Consider the following 25,635-nt stretch of genomic DNA (forward strand, 5'->3'; position numbering starts at 1 on the left):
TCTTTTTCGCTGGCCTCCACGTTCACCTGACATAACGCCAAGGCGATTTTCTTTTATTCCTTTGGGTCTTCATAAAATAAAATTAAAAAAAAAAAGACCGTGTCTGCGTTCCTCCGCTACCCAATTGCTCCGGACGTGTTAACCAAAGTGTGGGAAGAATTGGACTTTAGGTTGGATTACTGCCGTTGTGACTAAAGTTGCACATATTTGAACATTTGTAAGAAATAACCTGATTTGTTGTAAACGGTCTAAATTAAACTGTTGTAACGTACGATTGAAACTGGGACGTTATTTTTTTACGGGCAGTCTGTGTAACTGTTTGTTTTAAATACCTACGTTAGTTTTCAGAGCGTGTCTCTCCTCAGCCACACGTCCCGAAGGAGACGGGGAAGCCTAAGATGCACATAAAGTTCTGCCATTCCCGATTACACCCGAACGAATTCACCTTCGGCCAACCTCGGGTTTATTTATATATTATATATACATATATTTATATTTCTCTGTTTATTTTAATGTAGCTATACTAACCTAACTAACCGTCCGTAGTGTTTTAAAGTGTTTTAATGTAGCTAACCTAACCGACCACTTTTAATATTTGAATTCATTTTTCCCTGCGCAAAAAAAAAAAAAAAACAAATCCCGAGGTTGGCCGAAGGTGAATTGTTCGGGTGTGATCGGGAATCGTGTGCAAGTTAGGTCTCCCGACTGAAGGAGGACCCCCGGGGGACTGCCCCGAGCCCCAGTCGATGGCCGGCCGATGCACACATCCGCGCACAGACTGTGTGTCTGGGGCCGCCGCCCCGTGTCGGGGTCCGAAGAGCTGGGGCCGTACACGTGGCTGCCCGAGCTCCGGGGTTACTCCCGGGGATAGGAGAGTAGGGGCGGGCCACCCCCCACCACCACCCTCTCTCCTTCTTTCCCCCTCCCTCGCCGCGCTATCCCCTCCACTGCGCGGCGCGGGGTGGGTTCCCCTCCCCCCGCTCCCGCGCGGACATTCCAGCCCCACGACAGTGGCGTGACCTGGAATCCTGCCGGGAGGGGTTGTTGCCCAGATTCCTCCGCAGAAAGCATCTTGGGCGGGGCGGGGCGGGGCGGGGCGGCGTCTGGCGAAAGGCGAGGCAGCGCACCGCCATGGCGGAAATTTTTGTTTTATAAATTTCTTCCCAACTCTTCATTTATTTTTTTAAAAGTTTTAACTGTCCCCCTCTTATCATTACTATTTCATCGGATTTTCTTATAATAGCGCTTGTATCTTATTTTATATGCGTATACATATAAAGAATATTTTAAGGAATACGTGAGCAGTCAGAAATTAAAAAAAAAGAAGAATGAAGATAATGAAAACTGAATATAAGTACCGGCTGATTGAAATACGATGAATAATGAAACACCTTATTGTGCTCCAGATAATCTATAAGTACCTACGTATTGATAATATGGCTATATTAATTGCAGGAAGAATTACATGAACATACTTACTCATATGAGGAAATGTCTGGTACCCTCTTATAAAAAACATAACATTTATTATTGTTATAAAGAAATAGATGGTCCCCTCAATTCGATTGTTGTTTTGTAAATTCACCATATCCATCTGCAGTTAATATTGTCACACGCGAGGAATAAAATCCACATCACCGACAAATACGTTACACGATTCTGAAACTTTACGATTAGATTTAATTTTTATGCATCAACTGAAAGTAAATTCTCTAAAGGACGCAAAAAAGTAGCCAAGATGGACTGTATATCGTCAACCGAAGGAATGAGATTATAATCCCCCACCAACTTTAATTTTTCAAAAAATTTAGTTTTGCTGTGACACATTTCGAGTTTTTCTTTCTTTCTTTTCTTTATGACATGGCCCAATTTAATGTAATACCGAAGTTTTACGTATCGTTACAACGGGGTTCAGGTCGTAGCTTCAGGAATGTTACAACTGATAATCTCGTGTGGGTTGGCTTCATGTGAACAGCCACACTGTTCCACGAAGACTTCTTTCTACAAGTTCCCGCAGATAAGTCCTGTTCCTCTTCAAGCCACGAAACCTTATTAATACCGAAGCTAAGCTATAAGCCGAGGGGCTTAGTATTTAGAAACAGCAATTCCAAATGTGAAACTTTTCGCAAGACGTTACGAGTAACTACCGTTCTTACCACGGAGCTAACGAAACTACGCGCATGTCATAATTTGAAGGACGCAGTTTCCTTAGTTATTATATTTCTGTAATTTATTTTTGCTCTCTTTAAAAAATAATCAATGACATATTAATGATTAATTGTCTTCTTATATATAAAAATGAATGTTTGTGTGTTCATCTTCTATTCGTCAGCGCATCGTTCATCCGATTGAGTTGAAACTTTGCACACTTGACCTTCGAAACAAAGGGGAAGGTTCACTGCCTAGGTGAGATTTAGATAAAGCAAAAACCTTAAAAGCATAATTTAATTATTCTCGGTATAATTTGTTGCCATTCCATCATCGTGGTACAGACTAGCCACGAAATAACGCGGGGGTATTGAATGTAGTTCACTCGGCACGAGACAAGAGCGTGCGCGATGCATGCAATCGGCGAAATATCGATATCGATATCGATATTGGACTATGCGAGCGCACTCTACACAGTGATCAGCTAAACCAAATATGAATGCGCTGCAGATAAAGACTATGCGATTGAAAACTTCCTTTGAAAGTGTAACGTGTGTACCTTCGTACACACTCAGAATCGTCATTGCCCCTAACATGTCTGTGGATGCCGCCCGCGCAACACTGAGCGCGGTTGTATTTACGAATTCTACTGGTCACCTAATTTTCTGACACACTCGCATCCGTTCTTTCCTGCCTTGTTAGAGTTCCTGTTCCTTTAGTGATACCCGTGACAAAAGAAACTTTACACTTCACCAACTTCGTATTTCCGTTAATTAAATGAGTAACCGGTAATATCCCAACGAAAAATTGTTTTCAACTTTAAAATACATAGTTTTATACGGGGAAATAAGTTAATGGGCAAGATCTTAGACAGGGAAAAAAATAAATAAAAATAACCTATATTATTATTGGCGGGAACGAAACATTTGACCCATTGGACGGTAAATCTAATTACCGTAGTGTCTAGGCGAGATTCTGATTCAACCAATCTTTAAAACATTATTTAATTATTCTTGATAAAATTTCGTCATTGCATTGATAACTCATCATCCTTCATCCGATCTCTATGAAATTTTGCATGATTGACCTTTCAAACCATGGATTGGTTGTCTGTTCTGAAGTAGTACGTGATATAGAAGGTGTATAAACGCTAATATGCTATAAATTTGTTTAATAGCTTGAAAATAACTCGCTAGGAATAATCGTAAATATGCCATTATGTAGTGAATATTGCTAAAGAAACAATACCAACACATCTGCAAGAAATTAGGGTTAAACTTCATTATAACCAATAATTGTTTTGCTATGCAGAAGCAAAAAAAAAATCGGTACAGGTCGTTAGAGGTCGTTTTCATTTTGACTTAAAGTATTAAAGTGGCAAAGATTGTACACACCAAATCCCTTATTTCTTACCTCCATGTTTAAAACAGGAGGAAGGTCACTGTTCAGGTGATATTTCGACAATACCAACCCTTAGAGCACAAATTAAGGTGGTGCGCGGGTAATATCAGATAATTACCATTAAGTACATTATGTCAGTTCCTCTTTTCTACTTTCCGAATAACAATGGTGGCGTGCATAGGACAACTGTGAAATTTGATCGGCGACCTTAGCATTAAAAGGCGGAGAAAAGAAGGTAAAAGTGTAATGCAAATCACCTTAAGCGATTTCAAGTATCTGTACCGTTTTTTTTTCTGAAAAAAAAAATTACTCTGAAAACACGCCTATTAACCTTTTTTAACTCTTCTAAAAATTGCAGTTTAAGAACTTAATCCGTGAACGAAACAACTTGTCGGCCCTAAGCGAACTTTTTAAAATGATTTTCGTAAACATACCTTCTTGAGTAGTTTTCAAAACGCGTTGTTTTTTTTTCTTCCCTGAAGCTCTGCGCACTATCGTGTGTGTGTGCCCGGGTAGGCGGGGGCCTTAAGAGGGTGGGAGAAAGTAAAACGTGATTTAAAAAAATTATATATATTATGTAGACAGTGATCTCCTCCACCAAATGGAACACGGAGAGGGGATGGGGAAGGATGGGGGAGAGGGTAAGCCGGACTCGAACCCGGCGCAGCCCGTGACCTCGCTTCCCCTGGGCGCGGTTCGCTGACCTCTTTGGCGCGCCACGTGATCGGACCCAGCGTCGACCGATGGAGAAGGCGGTGGGGGAGGGGGGGAGGGTTACTCCCGCTCTCTCCCTTGCTCATCCCACCCCTTCCCTTGCACGCTCCAGCCTGACACAAGCCCCGGCCGCGAGGTGCGTAGCGTGCAACTTATGGTGTCGCGTGGACCGCTCTATTGGAAGCAGCGAGGGGGAAAAAAAAAATTGATTGTCTGTAAAGTCTGTTTACGGACGATAGTTTAACGTGACAACGTCATAACAAAACATTGATGAAATGATTGCATACTTTTATGAATAAAATTTAATCATTTTTATTGAATTATCACTATTTTGAATGGATACAAAGAAGGAGTGAAATGAAATCTACAATTTAATTGATAATTTTACTTTTATTTGCACTCATTAATTCAAATATGTTTATTACTTTAACGAAGAGATTATTTTAACTATAACTTTTATACATGTTTGCTATTTAACTTCTTCCAATCTGTGATATTCTGTTAAGGATAGGACGATGATAGGAAAAGTAGGAAACGAATGGGAGTGTTTCAAGTTTAATGTGCCTCGAAAAAGTCAAATCGATGGTTGTTCCAATCGAGTGGAAGAGAGATAGATGCGGCGCAAGCGTACAATGAGCGTAACGGGACAGTGTGCGTAACGGGACAATGTGCGTAACGGAGCAATGAGTCATCCTTTTTCGTGCATGCAGCCGGCGTTCATCGATTTATTAGACGTTGTCACGTCAAAAAAAATTATTTTCAAGCTTCTGCTCGTTACTTAGAAATCAAGACATTAAAATATTTAATTTTACTTATTTTGAAGTGAAACTTCTTGGGGCGCGATGAGAGTAAAATTTCAAGGCCGAACTTCAATGCAACGTTTTCGTGAAACATTGCTGTGAAACGTTTCTGACGCGGAAAAGGACAGATAATATGTACTTAATACACATAAAGAGAGCACTATGCTATATACGTTGCTGGGCTCGTTTTCGTTCTCCTCTTTGTGCGATGATTAGCACAGAGAACCGAGAGAGACAATTGAATAGATTCACATCTCATCTCAATTCATCGACACTCCCCCAGGCAGATAATCCCATTTGGGCATAATCCTGGTTAGGAGGAAGATGGTTCTTTTACATGCCTGACACTGTTACCAGAGTCTGACATGGGTTCCTAAAACCGAGAAAGGGATACGCCATTTCTAATCGCGGCATGTTACTGAGAAGTGCCCAGCTAGGTCGAGAGGTTGAGGAGACCCATCCCAACTTGGGCCCCACCGATGCACCCTCAGCTCCGCCGTCCACCCCCAGACCTCAACAGAGCTAACCCCCTCTGAGGGATCTGAGTAGCAACGACACGGAACCATACCTCTCACATCCCTGGGACCCCTCGGTCACCCAGTTACTCGTGATCCAGCTGAGGCCTATCCAACCTCTACTAGCTCAGCAGGCTAGTACCCGAGCTTAAGTAGCTCAACACTTCCACTCGTCAACAGGGTGGGGACCCTTCGGAGTGTTCTCCAAGCATAGGAGGACCACTACCACCACGTTTTCCTACTCCAATCCTGATCCTGAGCCATTTGAGGAAATCTCAGCAGGGAACTATCACAGTAAAGGATCAGTCCCGTGGCACCCTTCATCTTCAGGTATAGTGTTTTCCCAGGCAGCCTCATAGCGGGAGAGCACCCCCTAATCCGGACTTGGATGTCCTTGGGTACTTCAATATCAGCATATCCCCCGCCCGAAGGTTACAGCCTTGCCAGAGCCCGGGTGCCCGGACAGGGAGCGAAACCCCGCCACGCTACCGCCCTTCGCTATTCCATATGCATCCTGGATTCTTCACTTTGAATCCGATGCTTTGAGACACCACCTAGGGTTTGGGGGTCCAAAACCCCCCAGTGGACTTTCTGAAGAGGCAAGTCGTAGTCACTTACCCCCATCTTACTAATCCACCAGAATTCCCGTTCCGACATACCGAGGAAGTCTGAGGAGTGGGCACCCCCGGCATTGCCCATATTTGTTTAAACACTGGCGCCACGAGAAGGCTATGGGTTACCGTAAGCGGGAGAGGCTATACATTCGCATCACACGCCCTTTTTGAGTCTTGCAGAGAGCTTCACTCAGATACTAGAGCCGACTACAACTCCGACACTTCATAGGTCCGCTCTTCCTACAGGGTCGACGGGAACCCCGTGGAACACAAGACTCTTAAGCCAGCAACCGAGAGAGACAGAGAGAGAGAGAGAGATAAAAAAAAAAATAAGGCAGAGAGTGTGCGCAGGCACGTGTTTCAGAAAATAGATATAGGTCAGCTGTCAGCGCCTTGAATTTTATATTTGCTACCAGCGCTTGCTTGCATTCCTCCTTGTTCAACCAGCAGCGTAGAGAGCGCTGTTGACAGTCCCTGCATTTCCCGCACACATAGCGCTACCTGTTATGGATTTAATATTTCGTTCAGAGATTTGGCGTGTTCCAAATGGGGGAATTGTCTGAAGATACAGTTTTTATTTACGGTTTAAGTATTTCAACAGTGATTAATATTAATTGTTTATTAATCATTATTGATTGATCAGAAGTTATTTATATTCTGAGCAGTTATTTTTAAGTGAGTGATAAATTTTTTAATTCAAGTTTATTTATAAAATTGACTTCTTTCTCTCTCTCTCACTCACACGGACAGCCACAAGGCTCGTGCTCGCTAGCGGGAGGATGGCGCGGAAGACTGAAATGCAAGGAGTACAATGGAGCTAGGACGCGCGATAGAGGGTCGGTGTGGCTCGTGCATCTCGAGCCGGGCGTTTGGTATTGGGGGGGGGGGGGGGGTCGCGTCTCGCGTCTCTCCTCTCTCCTCTCTCCACTCTCCTCTCTCCTCTCTCCTCTCTCCTCTCTCCTTCGACATGCGCATGTAGCCGCAAGGGGGAGATTTTTTTTTATTTTTTATTTTCCTAGCCTAAGTTAAATCTAAGTGTGTAGGGGAGGGTCCAGGTTAGGGGAGGACCTAAGTGTGTCTCAGGCCGAAGCCTATACACTCTACCATGCGGGTTTTTAACCATGCAGGACAAGGTCGCGTGCATCGTGTGCTTATTGGGGTTTACTGGCCAGCCATGGCTGCGATTGGCGCCATGACTGACGCCCCATTGGTCGCCTAGCTTAAAAGCTAGCTAACGTGACCCAGGTAAAACCTGCATAGACACAGGGAAAACCCTGGGCCGGTTCATGCGGGGATCAAATAACATGCATTAAGCAAGCAGGTAACTACTGGACAAGAGGAAGAAGGGTCCAGGTAAGAAGAGTTGGAGGGGCTGAAAAATCAACCTTGGTGGAGTTGGGTGCTTGGGCCTTGCGGCCCACATTTAAAGTTGGGAGCTCCTGGGTTATTATTAGCCAGGGGCGCATGCGCCCCCAGGGGCGGGCGACTTCACTCGTCAGCCCAGCCCAGCTGCCCAGGCAGCCACAGTTAAAACAGAAGTGGGCAGACGAGCCAGTAAACCGGCTCGAACTGCTGGCTCTCGGAGCGAAAGGCAGCCTGACGTTGCGCCATCTTCATCTTCCTTCTTCAGGTTAACAGCAGTGTACCTTTCAAGCCAGGGTGGGGGGAGGGAACCAACCTCGCCACCCAAAATCCCCGAGACGGTTAAAGGTCGCGCCGCTCGAGGCTACTGCTGCCACACCTACAGCAGCCCCAGCTGAAGGTTCCTGATGTCTTCCTTCAGAGTTCCGATGCATTTCAATTCCGTTGCGCGCGCGGCAGTCCACAGCTCCCAAGTTCCAGCCCGCAGTTCGTCTACACTTCGCATCCAGGGCACATCGAGCTCCCCTGCGGTGCCTTCGCCGACGAAGCTGCTTTCTGCCGCGCGCCGAGCTACATTCAGGCTACCTTTCTCCCCGACAGCCGTGATAACGACTCCGCAGGCCGGCCATTGGTCCGCGGACTGCTATTGGTTATTCACAGCCACCCCAGCGAGATTGCAACTCTCGGGCTGGGCTCCCGTATCCGCCACCCGCGGGACGCGGTCGGTAGCAGTTGGCGCTGCTAGGCCGCCCCCAGCACGCACACAAAACCAACACGCACTGCCAGCCTTCGGTTACCCAATAGGTCGCAGGGAACTCCCAGCCAACAGCCCGCGAGAGAGATGCGCACGCCCCGAGAGACGACCACCGACCGCAAGGGAGAGGGTGGTCGCGTCTACGTTCCCTCGACATGCGAAGGGAGCATTTGGGGGGGGGGGGGGGGGGGCATTCACGCCAGACAGGCGACAAGAGCGTTCGCTCCCCACCGTCAAGTCAAGATTGATTTTGATGTCGAACTGTTTATTAATTCTGCTTGTATCCGGCATGCCCTTTGGGACAAACGTACCGATTCACACATCAAGTGGCTAAAAATGGGAGGGAATTATTGTCCGAAGTCCTCAACGGGGAGTTTGGAACACTATCCGGGACTAAGCAAAAGAAGTACGGTAAGTTGAAAAGGGAAAAATATAGTAAATTGAAATTGTTTTTAATTCCGCGAATCACTTTGAATACACACACAATTATTTTTTTTAAATACACTTTGAATCTGAGCACGCGGCAATTCGCCGTCGAAGCAAAATAAGCACTCAGCTACGGATCCACTTCAATTCCCGTGGTTTTTTTAAATTTATTTAATGTATTGTTTGTATATATTTATTTATTTTGTTACTGGGTAGGTACCTAGTAAATAAAAAAAAAACAAATCAAATTAAATGGTGACGCTGCGTAATTATCACTGATATAATTTCTTATATTTTTGCATCACAGAGTTGAATTGTGTTCATCTGCCATGGTGCAGCACCAGCAGGTGACATGAAGTAATTACAGAAAGTATTTTCTGACGACACTGTTGGCGGACTGCGTTCCCAACACTCCTTGCTGCTGTTGTCGTACGTCCTTCAGTCCTGCAATTGTCGGGGCGACTGAAATTCTGCCCCTTGGAAGGGCAGCCCATCAGGATTTTTCTGACAGTAGTGTTTTTGAAAGGTTGTCTGAATTATTGCCCCTTGGATGGGTAGCCCATCAGGATTTTTCTGACAGTGGTTAGTTTGTAAAGTGACTGGAAGGGCAGCCATTCCAGTATCTTAAAATGCGTCTATTTTCGTAATTTTATAATCCTGAATTGTTGCCCCTAACCTAATATAACCTAACTTAACCTCACCTAACCTCACCTAACCTAACCTAACCTAACCTAACCTACCTAACATAACCGAACCTAACCTAAGCTTTACAAACAAACCATTGCCAGAAAAATCATGAAGGGCTGCCCTTCCAAGGGGCAACAGTTCAGCTCCCCCTAATTGTCAATTGTGTCTTCGAACTCAGTGGCCAGAGCCCTCCCTACCCGAGTCTCCCCACGTGAAAGAGGCCTTGCGATATACACACGAGTCGAGGTTTGAAGTTTCACTTGTATCACATGCACCGAGTTATACGCGCTCTTTTTTCTTTTATTTTATCAATTTCCTCAACAAAAAAACTTACTCTATTTTAAATATGATAAACTTAAATTTTTTTTCCAAATTAAATTTTATCACGTTTTATATATTTGAATAAAAAAAACTAAGAAGGCAACATGGCGTGCTTGCTACAAGGAATACCATTCATTTGGTCGGATCGTTTATCTATTTCAGTATAAAGAAGCGTTCTTCGCCCCCATAACATAGAAAGCCCTATCGCCGAAGAACAAAATTTTACAGGAAGTAAGGAAAATAAATTGATCGAAAATGACCTTAAACTGGAGTTAGGGCCAATATGAATTCAACATAACCTATCGCTATATTTTAATGTAAAAAAATATATATATATTTTTAGACTGATTTGGAAACGCTACAAAAAATCGTTTAGAAGAAGTGAACTAACAAACAGATTGAAGCGGAGAGCGATGTTTCATACCATTTAGAGAAGAGACGACGAAGAGTTTCCTGTTCTAGTTTTGATTGTTTCTTATACAAATCTACATTATTACTCCGAGCTAGATGAAACTGTGCGTACTTGACCTTCAAAACAAGACGAAGATCACTGTCTAAATTATATTTCGACCCCTCCCCCCCAAAAAAAATTTCCAGCCCTTTAAAGCAGAATTTTGGTAGGGCATGCTTCTTGATGAAATTTCGTATAGTTGACGTTCAAAATAAGACGAAATACCTATACTGCTTCATCTGATATTCATAAAAAAAATTACCATCGTCCTGTCCACCTGAGATTTATAAAAACAGAATATTGGTACTTTATTAATTTTTGTACTCTTAGCGTTAAAATTAAGATGAAAACTGTCTTTATCTGATATAAAAAATTCCCCGATTCCCTTTTCTACCAACCTAGTCCCCTTAACAACCCATAAGGGAGTATTTTGTTACCTCTAAATGAAATTTTGCAATCTGTTGTTCAAATTAGGAGAAAAATAATTGTCTACATATGCTTTTAAAAATTCCCCAATTTCACTGTCTACGTGAGATTTAGATAAATACAAACCCCTTCTTAACCTTTCCCACTACTTAAAGTATAATTATGGCAAAAGGATCGCAAAGATATAACTATTTTAATTTTAAGCCTATCGCGAAATGAATCCCCGAATTTTTCCGGCATCTACCATCAGCGCGAAAGCAAAAAAAAAAAAAATTGTCCTTAATGACCCGGTCAAATAAGGCAGACAGTAGCTTCTCTCGCAGATAAATAAGTAGATACATGCAAAATTCGCGGATTCATTTCGCGATAGGTTAGCATCAAAACAACTATACCTTCGTACCGCTTCTGCGATTGGCCCACATTTTATCCGGGGAACTGTGAGCCAATGGGAAACATTAAACCAAGAAAGTGCCGAATTACGGACAGCCTAGTTGAGACGTCTCACGCGTATGAACAGGTGTCATTTCCGCGAGTATTTAAAGGACTGTAGAGGTCAATGAATCCGCGAATTTTGCAGGTCTCTAGAAATTAGATACCGCTGGCTCAGGCTCATATATATATATATATATATATATATATATATATTTTTTTTTTTCGTGAAAAATTCCTTTCCCGACGCGTTTGTTTTTAACTTCTGCCCTCTCCCTCCCTCCCTTCTTCCTGACACCAGAACCACTCAGTCATATTCGGCTGAGCGCGCACGTACATGTATATACACGACATTCTCCACTTAGGAATTGATATTTCGTTTCCTGTCAGCGGGGGTTTCTGTGGTCTGGCATCGACTCATTCTCTATTGCACCGCAGCGGGCTGAAATAGTTTAGTGCGGTCACCCCCTCTACCCCTTTCCCCCTTGGTATCAACCCCGCTTGCTTCATTTCTGGTGCCTATCAGTTTTGCACAGCCAAATATTTCAAACCGTCAGCTGTTGCGGGCAACTAGGGATATATATATATTTTTGGTACAGTTTTTTTCTATCACGTTGGTGGCTTCCGTTTTTTTTCCTCCCTCGCTCGCAGTTATTGAAGTTTTGATACCTGAAGCTAAATATTGATCTACATTACACATTTACTGTTGTAATACGGCTTGAGTTGGGTTGAACAACTGGTTTATTACCAATAATAGGCGCAGTATTCAAGATGGATTACCAAGAGTCTGGTTGATGTTCGATGAATCAAAGTTCCGCAACCGCCACAAAAACTTGTCGCTGTCTTAAAACGGCGTGTAATCACCCCCAGTTACTTCAATGCAATAATTTTACACTAGCAACAAGTTTAGCAGTGATCGTATCCAGTAATCCGGGCTGAGTAAGACATTTGACGATTCGGAAATAAGAGGCGTACCATTATTAAATTTTTAAAAAATGGGTGCGTGTACTTATGTACGCGCATGAGAAGTTATACTTCTTTGGCATCATTAAAAATAGTTTTTAATTGCATGCAAATAATTAATTACAATAAAATAATAAAAGGGCTGGAAAAATATAGTCAACACAGTCAATAAAATTCAGTTTAAATTTGAAAAATTAAATAAATAAAATTTAGAGAATAATAAATATATAGGTATGACATAATTTGTACTGAATATTATAATATTCTTAATTTTAAATATTTATTATTGATTATTTAATATTTTAAAAGAAAATAAATAAATTTAATAATAAATTCAAAAATTTAATTTAAGTTTATTCATGTTTTAAATATTTATAATTTTCTTAATTTAAAATTCACTTTTCATTTTTATCAAAAGTTTTTATTAAATTTGTTCATTTATTTTTATAAATATTTATTATATATTCAATTTAACAATAAATATTAAAAATTAATATTTTAATTTTATGTTCGATTTTAATTTTTATCACAAATTTTTTATTAAATGTTTTATTAAATTTATTTCTTTATTTTGTAAATATTAAATAACCAGTAATAAATATTTAACATTAATAATTTAATAATATTTAGTATTAATTATATTAAACAATAATATTCTAATTTCTATCAATGAATAATACATACGGATAGTTAACCTCAATTATATTGGAGCACTTGAAAATGTATATAAGCACAATTTTTTACTAATATTTACGAATAGTAAATAATATTAATCAAAATATTCAATTTAAATCACTACTGAATATAATTTATTAGCAGATATCTAAATCGCACTTGTATGAAACTAAAACACGTGTTGTGAATGTAGAAACTAGAAACATGTGGATAAATATTATAAATATGAAAACATTGATCAGAGGCGACGACGTGCCAACATGCGCGACTAATAGAGGTTCTATTTCTAATTTGTTAGTAGCTTTTTTTTTTTTCGAGACTTAATGAGCGCTTTAGCGGGCAGCTTCAACCTGTTAATTTTGTGTTACAGTCGCATCTTATAATTTCACACTCATCATTTTTTCATAACGCGCCTAAAGAAGTATAACTTCAAAAAAAGTAAAAAAAAAAATAATACCTACCGCCGAGTTTTGAACCACGGCCCATCAGCATATTGACCGCGCAGTATAATCACTGCTCTGACAGAAGTTTACGAGGAAAATGTGTAATATATTTGATATAATATAATACCAAAATAATGTGTTTTTTTAACCTTGGAATTTACTCTTTACTATGACTATTTTAGTTTACCAAAATAAATTCCAAGGTAATTTCACTATCATAAAGTATCATTTGGCACACCAATACGTTTGGTGTGTCCCCTAATGTGGGCCCACCATCTTCCCTTGAAAATGTCGTCACATGGTGCGCGCGCAGCTTCAACCTGACGCGCCCAAAGAAGTATAACTTCAAAAAGTAGACTTTTCGTAACAATTTTATTCTTGCATGAAAGCCTGTACCATTAATCTACTTGTCTACGTAATTTCCATCCTCATAGAAGTTGGTAAGTCTGCCGCCTGATTTTAACAATCAATGAGACGCGATGCGTTACGCGTTAGAAGTTATACTTTTTTTTGGGGGGGGGGGGGGGAGGTGCGTGATGAAAAAAAACTAACTTTAATTTGAATGAAAATAATTCATATGAATAAAACTCTGTGTATGAAATGCTGATCTGAAATGCGAGGCAGCCCCTCGACGCAGGGGGTAGGTTTGGCTCGGTGTGACGGGGTGTCGGGTGGGCCCCCCGAGGCCTGATTGGCTGCTGTCGGCGCGCGCCTCGCTGCTGTCCAATCAGGCGGCGGACACGGGCCGAGTGGGGGGGGGGGGGACCCCGAGGGACTACGCGCTGCCCCCGAAGGAACGCGACGGCGACCACAGACGCAAAAGTGTCCACAGTTAGTACTTTCCTACTAGATCTAGTACTTTCATAAGTTTTTCAGTGGTGTAGTACATTTACGCTCAGATCTAGTACTTTGTTTTTTCTTTAACATAATAATACTACAGTAACTCCAATATGTTTTATTATGAAGCGTAATTATTTTTAAAAACTATGGACTGTATGTGTATGTGCAGTGGCGTAGCCAGGATTTGTGTATCGGGGGTGTTAAGAAGCATGCGCCCCCCCCCCCCCCGTATTAAAGCGGTGGGTGGGGGGGGGGTCCTCCCTCGGGAAAATTTGGATTTTAAGGTGTAAAATAGTGCTATTTTAGCAGTTTTCGGTACTTAAATTTAAATATTGTAAGGGCAAAATTTTTTATTAATTTTAATATGAAATTTGTTTGAGTGATGAATAAGAAATTAATTAAAGATTTGGTGCTAAGGGGGGGGGGGGGTTTGAACCCCTAATTCCCCCCCCCCCTGGCTACGCCCCTGTGCGTGTGGTGTGATATTTAAGTTAGACCATTGCAGTGACATAATAACTTCCTAAATTGTTAAAACCATAAAAAAATTATAATTTAGTACCCTTTTTTTTTCAAATCTAGTACTTTTTTCTTGCCTAAATTGGTACAAAATATTTTTTTTTCTTTCTTTGCGGACATCCTGCACAGATGGCCGCGCGACATTCGCGCGTGTCCCGGCTATAGTTCTACACCGTCGGCAGATATATATAAGGCCGTCCACTATTAGATCCTAATGCGGGAGAAATGAAGATAAAGGTGTAATGCAAGTTACTTGAGTGCTTTCAAGAATCTGTACCGGGTTTTTCATGCCTAAATAGTATTCCTAAAACACGAGTTTTAGCGGTTTTCTCTCTTCTAAAAATACAGTTTAAAAACTAAATACGGAAATAGAACTAATCAGCCCCCTTCAGTGTATTCGTAAATGTTTTTCTATCTTCAGCAGTTTTCAAATGGCCTGGTAGTTTTTCTGAAGATCTGCAAACCTTAAGTGTGCCTAGGTAGACGGGAGCCTTAACCAAGAATTTTTAGAGCTATTAAAAATAATATTTATAACCAAAACATTATCATCTTTGATCTACTAATTGTACTAAACTTTTGGTGTGACCTGTAAATTGTTTGGGGACTTTGTCAAGGGCAGATATCGCAAATTTAATACACTACATTGAAACAGCATTAAAACCTATTTTGATATAATGAGTTTACTACCCAACAAAATAATTTAAAATTTGGCATACTTGATTGTCGATGTGACAAAAATGTATATTCTTCCTAAACGCTTTCAACCCTCAAAAATTGAAGTGGTTCCGGTACTTAATAATTTATGATTGCCAGAGAAAAATACTTTTATTTTAAATTAGTAGTGGTACGTCAAGTAGCCACTTCGTCGCCACAATCGAAAAAAAAAAAACCTTCGCAATTGTTTCAATTAGATTAGTGTCTTACATCTTGGATAATTTAAATTTTTAGCTATTTATAACATTTTATTTTTGGCATTACAAGGCATGAAAAATTATGTACATACAAAGTTTTTATATCTTGTTTCGATATGATATTAACTGCCAGGCTAAAGTCTTATAAACACCGGGAGGGGAGAAAATGTACCTGATTATATGACGCGGGCGAAAACAGCTGTCATGATACAGTACATGTCAATAGTTTAGGACCAATACGGAATTTGTACAAAAACGTTCCCGCCCTCAAACGTTTTGTAATACGTTTTCCCACCATTGTAGCCACTCGCACACATTTCTAGACATAAAAATCACTAAAATATGTTTCTTAGTTTGCAAGTCTTAAAAAACAGTTTTCAGGAAAGTATAATCTTGGTACAATTCATTATGTACTAAAAAAAATCTGACACAATAAATTTACTGGCATTTCAGCATTACCATATACATATATATTGATTACCTCTTGATATGTATTTTAAATAAAAAAATTAATAAAGAAGGTAAAAATTAATACAGATTTTTTTAAATAATTTAAAAATTAACCTTTTAAGAAAAACATTGCCATAAATATGCCAAAAATTAAAAATGTATACTTTCCATACAAACTAAGTCAGTGAGACTTGGTTTCTAGGGTTCGTTAAATTCTTTCGGCTCAAGGTAACGCACCAAACTAGGTCTCACTAGTTCAGTTTAAATTTAAAATTATATAAACTATATTTAAAAAGCTGTATGCAATTGTTTTATTCTTTGTTCAAATTATTTGAGTATATATCAATAGGTTATTAAAAATAATTCACTAAGATATTTGAAAATGTATTATTTCTACATATTTTCCACATAATAAAACGTACTAAATTTCTACGTTTCCCAAACGTCTAAATTTTCATAACTTGGGAACTAAAAACCCAATGTCAATTATTTAAATTTATAAAAATATCTTTTGATGGCAACAAACGTGAAAAAATGTATTGCAAAATATTACACAAAATCTGTAAAGACAGGAAAGTTTTGTACAAATCTCGTAATGGTCCCAAACTTTTGATGGGTACTGTAACTACACCAGACCTCGGATGTTGACCACAACAAGTGTCCAAAATCAGATCACAGTTTTACTGTATTCGAACATTTCGATATGAGTTAAAAAGTTTTGCAAACCTAGATCTTGGTTGGATTCGTATCATTGGTAAACAACTCTTCATGCTCGTGAATTAATAAAATCAGGAGTTCCATATTCTGGGAGGTCAGGGAAAAGTCAGGGAAGTTAGCATTGGTCAGGGAAAGTCGGGCAGTTTACTTTAAATCCTGGGAAATTCATGGGATTCCCCAGTGATGATAATATTGAGGGGAAAGTGAAAGCATTTTTTTTTGTTCAGATGGCGTGTTAGTGCAGTCATAGGTACTCACTATAAATTTGCGCATGCAATTTCCTGTTTGAGCTATGCCTATTATGAGGATGGTGGTGGCTAAATTTGAATCTTCTTTATTTCTTTCAGAAAATTGCAAAATAGACAAATTGATTTTTTAAAAAAAGTAGTCCGTAAAATTTGTGATTTTTTTTTTTTCATGAGAAGTCATGGAAAAGTTAGGGAAATGTAATCACCGGTTTGTGTGGAATCTGTGTGTCTCACGGTCGACTCAAAATCAGCGATACTATTTTTGCGCGAATACTTCTGCAACCAAAATAAGATTGTGTTGGGGGGGGGGGGGGGGGGCGATAATTTGAAAGTTTCTAGGTATTTTTTTTTTTTTTGAAGAAGCTGGGAGCTGTAAGTTCCAGCCTCGCTCCACATCAAAGCCCGCCACACGCGGAAAACTAACCACAAGAATCTTCCCTTTTCTGATCCCGTACAATAAGCAATTCGGAACTGGGTAAGGTGGGGGGGCAGACGGCTTGGAGCGGGAACTGTAGCGGCTTTAATTAAAACCTTTATTTCGCACGAACCAATGTGAAAGAACGTATCAGATTTTTTTTTCCTTGCTCTATACACTTATATATTTTTTCCCCTGACCTAAGTTAAAGCTAAATTGTAATTTGTTTAGGAAGGGTCCGGGTTAGGGGAGGACTTAAGTGTGTCTCGGGCATAATCATGCTAGATTTCAACCATGCAGGAGGGGTGGCATGCGTCATGTGCTTTCCTTGGGGATTTGCCAGCAATGGCAGCGATTTATGCCAAGACCAACTTCCCTGTCTTAACTCTAAACTCACGCTACATCACGTTTCAGCCTTAGTTTGCAGCATGCATTAAATTGGTGTATTTACTCCATCTTTCCAATGCACGATTTCTGCCATTAGCGCTGTCCTTGTTTTCGATGTGCTCTGTTGCCAGATGTACACCACTGAGAAAAAACTTTTCAAAATCATAAAGATTTTTTTAACTGTGTTTCCAACATTGTGTCCTGTAACATAACATTTTGAATGAGAATTTTGTTTTTTCCAGTTTATTTCACCGAGAGCATTATTATATATATATATATATATTCTTAGGAGTGATAATTGGTGTTTACAAATTATTTTTTCAACATTATTAAAACCATTTAAAAATATTTATTTTCTTGCTCTTTTGACCATAGCACATAATTTTATGGAATATCTTGTTATTAATAGTTTCTCCTGTGAAATAATAATTGCTGTTTATCAATGAATATTTTTGTCATAATAACTACAACTGTGGTTATATACTGTCAATAAGACATTGATTGAACGTCTTAACCTACGCCTTCTTACGTGACAGGCCTGAAGTAACTGGTCATAAAATGAATTAGTCTTAAAATTGGCCTGAAACGACTTGCCCTCAAATTGCTTTACCTAAAGTGACTTGTACTAAAGGGATTTTACCTGAAATTAGTAGTCGTAAAATGATTTGGCCCGGAGCTAATTTATTTAAACCTATTTGTCCTTGAGTGACATGGCTTGAAGTAATTGAGCATGAAATGAATTGGTCTTTAGCTGAAGTGACTTGACACTAATGTGATTTGACCTGAAGTCGTGAAATGATTTGGCCCGGAGCTAATATATTTATACATATTTGTCCTTGAGTGGCATGGCCTGAAGTAATTGGGCATGAAATGAATTAGTCTTATAATTGGCCTAAAGCGACATGGCCTAAAATTTCTTTACCTGAAGTGACTTGACACTAAAGTGATTTGACCTGAAATTAGTAGTCGTGAAATGATTTGGGCCTGAGCTATTTTATTTAAACATATTTGTCCTTGAGTGACATGGCCTGAAGTAATTAGGCATTAAATGAATTAGTCGTTAGCTAAATTGACTTGACACTAAAGTGATTTGACCTGAAATTAGTAGTCGTGAAATGATTTGGCCCAGAGCTAATTTGTTTAAACCTATTTGTCCTTGACTGACATGGCCTTGAAGTAATTGAGCATGAAATGAATTGGTCTTTAGCTGAAGTGACTTGACACTAATGTGATTTGACCTGAAATTAGTAGTCGTGAAATGTTTTGGCCCAGAGCTAATTTGTTTAAACCTATTTGTCCTTGACTGACATGGCCTTGAAGTAATTGAGCATGAAATGAATTGGTCTTTAGCTAAAGTGACTTGACACTAAAGTGATTTGACCTGAATTCAGTAGTCGTGAAATGATTTGGCCCGGAGCTAATGTATTTAAAGCTACTTGCACTCGAGTGTCTCGGCCGTAAAGACCAGTGGCGGCTTCAGGATGACTTTTCGGGAGGGGCTATCGCACATAGAAAGGTCGTAGTTGCAAAAAAAATTAAAGTGGTCAGATATTGGCCCTTGGAATATTATTTACAAATTACAGGTTTTCAAATACATAACCTGTAGTAGCTCCATACAATTTTTGACGAGATAAAAGTTTAACGTATAAAAATTAAATATTTAAGTAAACATAAATATACACTAATCAATAAAATTTGGTCTCGGGAGGGGCTATCACCCCCACCGTCTCCCTTCTGGAGCCGCGCTTGGTAAAGACGTGACGTGACGTGTGACGGGCGGGGAGGTGCAGGGGCGACTGAATTGTTGCCCATTGGAAGGGCAGCCCTTCAGAATTTTTCTGACAGTAGTTTATTTGTACAGAGACTGGAAGGGCATCCCATCCAATTTCTGAAAACACACTCCTTTAAGAGTGTAAATAATCCTGAAAACTTGCCCCTTGGAATGGCAGCCCATCAGGATTTTTCTGACAGTGGTGGTTTTGAAAGGTTGTCTGAATTATTGCCCCTTGGAAGGGCAGCCCATCAGGATTTTTCTGACAGTGGTTTTTTTTTGAAAGGTAGTCTGAATTGTTGCCCCTTGGAAGGGCAGCCCATCTGGATTTTTCTAACAGTAATGTTTTTGAAAGGTTGTCTGAATTGTTGCCCCTTGGAAGGGCAGCCCATCGGGATTTTTCTGACAGCGGTGTTTTTTTTGAAAGGTTGTCTGAATTGTTGCCCCTTGGATGGGCAGCCCATCAGGATTTTTCTGACAGCGGTGTTTTTGAAAGGTTGTCTGAATTATTGCCCCTTGGAAGGGCAGCCCATCAGGATTTTTCTGACTGGTTTTTTTTTTGAAAGGTTGTCTGAATTGTTGCCCCTTGGAAGGGCAGCCCTTCGGTATTTTTCTGACAGCGTTTAGTTTGTAAAGTGACCTAACCTAACCTTACCTTACCTTACCTAATCTAACCTAACATTACATAACCTAACCTAACCTAACCTAACCTAACCTAACCTAACCTTACCTAACCTAACCTAACCTAACCTAACCTAACCTAAACTAACCACTGTCAGAATAATTGTGAAGGGCTGCCCATGCAAGGCTCCAAGGCGGGGAGGTGCGCGCGGCGCTGAGGCGGGCTGGTCCCGCAGGCAAGGAGAAGCTGGGCATCCTCGCGGCGGAGCCGGTGCGGCTGGTGCTGGAGGCGGACGGCACCCAGGTGGAGGACGGCGAGTACTTCCGCACGCTGCCCAACAACACGGTGCTGCTGGTGCTGCGGCAGGGCGAGCGCTGGTACCCGAGCGGCGTGGACGTCATCCGCGCGGGTGAGTCGGCTGCTCCTCCCTTCTCTCTCTCTATCTCTCCCTCTCCTCCTCCTTCCGTGTGTTCCGCCTGAGCCGAGCCGTGCACGCCAGAGCGCCGGAACAAGGCCATAGAGAGGCACACGATCGGCCCAAGCGTTGTTCGGCTTGTGACGCATCCACATATCTCTCTTCCACTCAATGTTATCACGTGAAAATTATCGTCCGTGAATCGACTTTACAGACAACCCCCTTAATTTATACATGTATGTTTATATAAATTTCGATCGACGTACTTAAAAAGAGCTTTAAGAAAAGTACTGCATGCGAAAAAAAAAATTATGGTGGGTGTACCGTGTGATTTCATTCTATCAGTACTTCTTGCTAAACGTTCAAAATAACTACGGTGATTAACCCTAGGTTTCATTTACTTATCAAATATCACATTTACATATTCTCAATGGACTTAAATTCTTGGAAATACATTCTTCCACAGTTTTGTGGCTGTTTACGTACGTAAAGGATTTTCTGTGAAATGAGTTTCCGTGTCCTGGAACTCTTAAAGTTGTTGTTTTTTTTTTGTTTGTTTCCTTGTCTGTTACCATCTGTGATGACTCGTTGTCGAAGAGAAGGTAAGCCCAATTTATTAAAAAAAAAAAAAAAAGTTCTGGAGTGTTTTGCCGATCGCGCCCTGTATCTCCCCCCTGGCCTGGCCGAGCACTGCGGAAGAACACGCATGGCTCCTTGGAAATGTATCCTTCCGCGATGTCTGCCGAGACCACGGAGTTAAGAAGTTAGGGATTTTCTGTTTTTAGTATGAGACATGTTAATACCGGAAATGAGAACGATCACTCATTTCACTTTTCCTTTTTTGGAAAGCATAACAATTTTTTGGGTTTAATGAAATGTAAATCTAATTCCTTTTCCAGATGTGTTGTTATCACGTTGGTTTCAAATGCTCACTTCGTGATAGCAATTTTATGCGTCTTCCTAGCGAGTTCCTTTCAAACTTCTAGCAAATAGCCCTTATACAGCTACGATTTGTTCTGCTATCCAATTGCTAACCAGTTGACTTCAACGTCAGAAACACCCACTCCATAGACTAATACTACCGTGGCTGAGACCGTGGTGGTATAAGTCCATGGATTAGGTGTCTGTTGTGAAGTTGAAGTCACCCTTGTTAGCAGTTGGTGGAACTGTATGCATGGACGTATCAGGCAAAAAATTGAAATAAAATGGGTGGAGGAGTTGTTAGAACTTTAAACTTCTTTTTGGGGGAGCAAATCCACGGTGCCATAAAAAAATAAGTAATAAAAGGAAGAACCTCATTAATAAATTACAACAACAGTTTGTGAGGTTAAGTTACAAATTTTCTAACTGCATCTTCTTGCTCGTTGTTTGCGAAAACTTATTGACGGTGAATTCATCCACTTTGGAAAGGGGAGGGAAGCTGACTCCTTTGCCCTATCCGGGATATGCTCTTGGCTAGAATTGTGTCTAATCGCTTGAAAAGAAGTTGCTGGGAATAATCGTAAAAAAAAGTCACAATGAAGTGAGTATAGTTAAACAAAGATGTTTAACTACGTACACATCAGCAAGAGATCAGCGTCAAACTTCATCATAACAAAATAAAATGGTTTGCTATCCAGGTGGGAAAGGCTACTTCATTTAATAACGGGGCAAATATCACCCATGCCCAATCCACCATCTTCTTACCTCCATGACCGAGGCAGCTCACTCTGCACTCTTCAATCTGCACTCTTCAATCTGCACTCTTCAATCTGGACTCTTCAATCTGGACTCTGCACACTCTCGGGAGAACTAGGACATTCATTCTTGGCTCTGCCCTCTGCAAACTACATGTGTGGACACAGACAATCCGCTGTAACTCAGTAACATGTGTGGCTGGTCTTAAAAAGTATTTCAAGGCTGTAGACTACATGTACACTATGTACTTTTCGAGCCCGATCGTTTTTCTTAAAAAAAGATGCTGCAAAATAACAGAAATTTTAATTATACAATCAAAATTCATTTCAGTTTGCCAGTTACATACGAGGGGAGATCCCCCCAAAAAAAACAAAAAAAAAACAACCCGAATCATAATGTTGCGCATCATGTGGTTTTAGCACCAGTTTTCGCCAAGTGGCGTCACCTGAAAATGATGAATGTGGGTTTCTCTGGCTGTTCTGTGTGTGTTTTTTTAGTGCACTCACAAAACACAAAAAAAAAAAAAGTTTTTTTTTTTTTTTTTTTTTGTTATTTACTCGGCAAGAACGCAGCGGAAACTTCACAGCCGCTCTTAGGTCGTGTGAGAATCAGCCCCCCCCCCCCCCCCCGGGCTTTTTTTCCCGTGTCACTAGTGCACTAAAGAAACACACAAGTAACTTCCCTGAATGACTCAGGAGAAGTCCTACAAAACCTTCTTGGCGGTGAAAACTGGCGTTACAAGTACATGATGCGAAACATTGCGATTCCGGTTATTTTTGGGTACCTCTCGTGATTCACGTTGAAATAGAGACTGGTATATTTTTTTGTTTTGTTTTAGATGATGCATATTATTTATCACGTAACTTTTATCGAGCAAGTAAGAATCATCGGTTTTAAAACTTTCACGCTTCTATAACCAAGTGATCTAGGGGTGTGCAGAGTGTGGTGTAAGTGATCGCTCGCTGTGCCTTTTTGTCTTTCGTCCTCGGATTGTGGACAGGAGGACAGTCCACTCTGTGACGTCAAGAGTGGGCGCAAACTGGACACTGCGCTGGTAAACGCGAAGGCAGCGTTCAAAGGTTCCACCTGGATTGCTGCATTTCGTGTCATTGTTTCTTTTGTTCCAGGCTTCTCCTGGCTGTTTGTTCATTTAGTAATAAAATTCATCATCCTGATACTATAGTTTGGAATGCATTTTATATTCCTTTGAATGCTGGCAATACTACCGCAGTAATTTCCCTTGATCAATCTCCCGTTAAATATGCACGTAAAGAAATAAATAGTTTGAATATTGGCTTGGATGTTTATAAAACTGGGCATATATTTTTGTCGTGTACACACAGTGCATTATGCATAGATTCAAATTTACACGCAATTAGAAATTTTTTTATGTGACTAATTTATTTTTCATTGCATCGACAAATTTATGTATGCGCAGTTAGCTTAATTTACGAAAAATTAAAATATTGCAAAGTAAAGAGTGCTAAAGAAAATAACCGCGTCTTAGAAAGTAAAATATTGCGACTTAAATGCAACTCGTTCTTTGAGACTGACTGTTTTATTTGCATTTATAAAATTTATTTTAACTGCGTAAAAAATACATGTTTAAATATGAATGTAGAACTTCGCATGTAACGTTTTTTTAGACTAGTGATTTTCTGCCAAATTCACTGCCATGTACTAGTTAAAGTTGAGATTTAATTATTGAGAAGTCTTGAGAAAGGACCATATTTACAATGGATTATTTCCATAGTGCTCATTGTATCGTGGACTAACCACATCCAGTTTTTGACAGCACCTGATTGGTCCGTAGGGAGCAGCTTATAAGGCTCTTGATTTTGGAGATAATTAAAAGAAAATAGGCCCTCTTCTAGCTTAAAGATCTATGTTTTTCTTAATAACTGTGATTTTTAGATTTTAGTATTTTAAATCTGGCCTCATAAGGACAAATAATACTGAAGCTGTTAGATGTGTACATAAAACCCGTTACAGGAATGTAGTGATAAGCTTTGATTTGTAATATTTTATCTGCAAAAACAATAATTTGCGGAAGGATACAAAAACGTAATGCATGGAATGACTACAGTTTTTTGAAGAGCGTACAAATAGGTCCTTCGTGTTTCTCCGGCAAGAAACTGGAGAAATGAAAAAAATTTGGTATGAGTTATGTCTTATATGTCTTAAGTACGATTTGGGTTTGGCTAGCAATACTCCACGTCATTAAGTAGTCCGCTACGGCGTGTGTTTAAAGTAGTTCTAGTCAATTTTAACACTTCCGCAGCATCAATAAGTACGATGCATACAAACAAGCCTGAGACCACGCCTTACAAAAAAAAAACCATCCAACGTTACTGGATCTTTTTTTAACTTAAAAATTTGCAACGATGAGATGAGTTTTAAGTAATAAAGTCCTAACTAGCATGCGCACAATCACGTTTTAGTTTTAACTTTTTAATTAAAAAATTTATTTGAAAATTTTGCACACGAAGTTACGACGGAAACATTAGAATTTATTTTACACTTTGTGGCTATTTTTTTGTAGTGGTATGCCTTGCTTCTTGAAAAATATAACTATACGTTTTGTTGTAAAGTGTAAACTGGCTATCTTTCATCATTCACAACAAAAGTTTTTATTCTCCACATTCATAATACACGAATGCATTTTTATTTTAAAGTAAGTATTTTTCCATCAGGAATCTGTAGATTTATGATAGTTGTATGTCCGAATTCAGCTATTTTTAAGAAAAATATGCGTTAAATCGTAATTGGCTTCAATTATATTATCTAATTTTGTTTGGGAGTAGTTTTGAAAGAAAAGAATAATCTAGCTGCTTTATCGTTAACATTATTAAAAATATTCTCTTAAAATAAAAATTAATACCCATGTTCAGTGATATATTTTCTGTTTGGATTTAATAGCGTGTGATGTTTAATTGTTTGCCACTAATGAATAAATAAATCATTTTTGAGCCACAAAATACAACCTGGTTTCTAAACGTGTGTTACGTCAATTTACATTATGATTACGTATAGATTTTTTTTTGATTTAATAGATGTAGTTTTAATTTTGCTTCTAATATACTTAACTCAAGTGAAGTGCAAAATGTATATCGAACTACATAGAATATTGATGACAGATTTTGCAATGATGCAAACTTTTTTTTTCCGTTGTAGGTAAATTAATTTTTGAATACGAGAATAATTCTTTGGGAAACGTCCGAAGTGGTAGTTCAAGAAATTATAGTATATTATTTTTTGATAGCGATTTGCATATTGAAAAAAAAAATGTCACGAGTTTAGCACGGTAGTCGACATTCGTATTTGGGAATGCAAACTGGCTGGAATCACTTTGGGAAGTAATAAAGAGAGGTTTTGGTTTTGTAAGGTTGGCTTAATGATCAGTGGGACGCTAGGTTGGACAGATTATCCCGACCTTACGGTCGGCGTTCTCGCGTTCCCCCTCCCACATATGTGCCCTAATAGGGTAGGGTGGGACAGGGCCGGTGCGTCCATACAGGCGAACTAGGCAACCGCCTA

The 25,635-nt window shown here is 39.9% G+C and overlaps 1 protein-coding gene across 1 annotated transcript in view; it reads left to right on the forward strand.

Annotated features, from left to right (window-relative positions):
• Positions 1–25,635, forward strand: part of LOC134536897 (uncharacterized) — an 85,200-nt gene that overhangs the window by 56,771 nt on the left and 2,794 nt on the right. Inside the window, exon 3 of the mRNA XM_063376961.1 lies at positions 20,242–20,415. Coding sequence (XP_063233031.1) covers positions 20,242–20,415 — 174 coding nt within the window. The remainder of the gene's footprint in view (positions 1–20,241; positions 20,416–25,635) is intronic.

This window comes from Bacillus rossius, chromosome 11, assembly GCF_032445375.1.
Source record: "Bacillus rossius redtenbacheri isolate Brsri chromosome 11, Brsri_v3, whole genome shotgun sequence".
Classification (NCBI taxonomy): Eukaryota; Metazoa; Arthropoda; class Insecta; order Phasmatodea; family Bacillidae; genus Bacillus; species Bacillus rossius.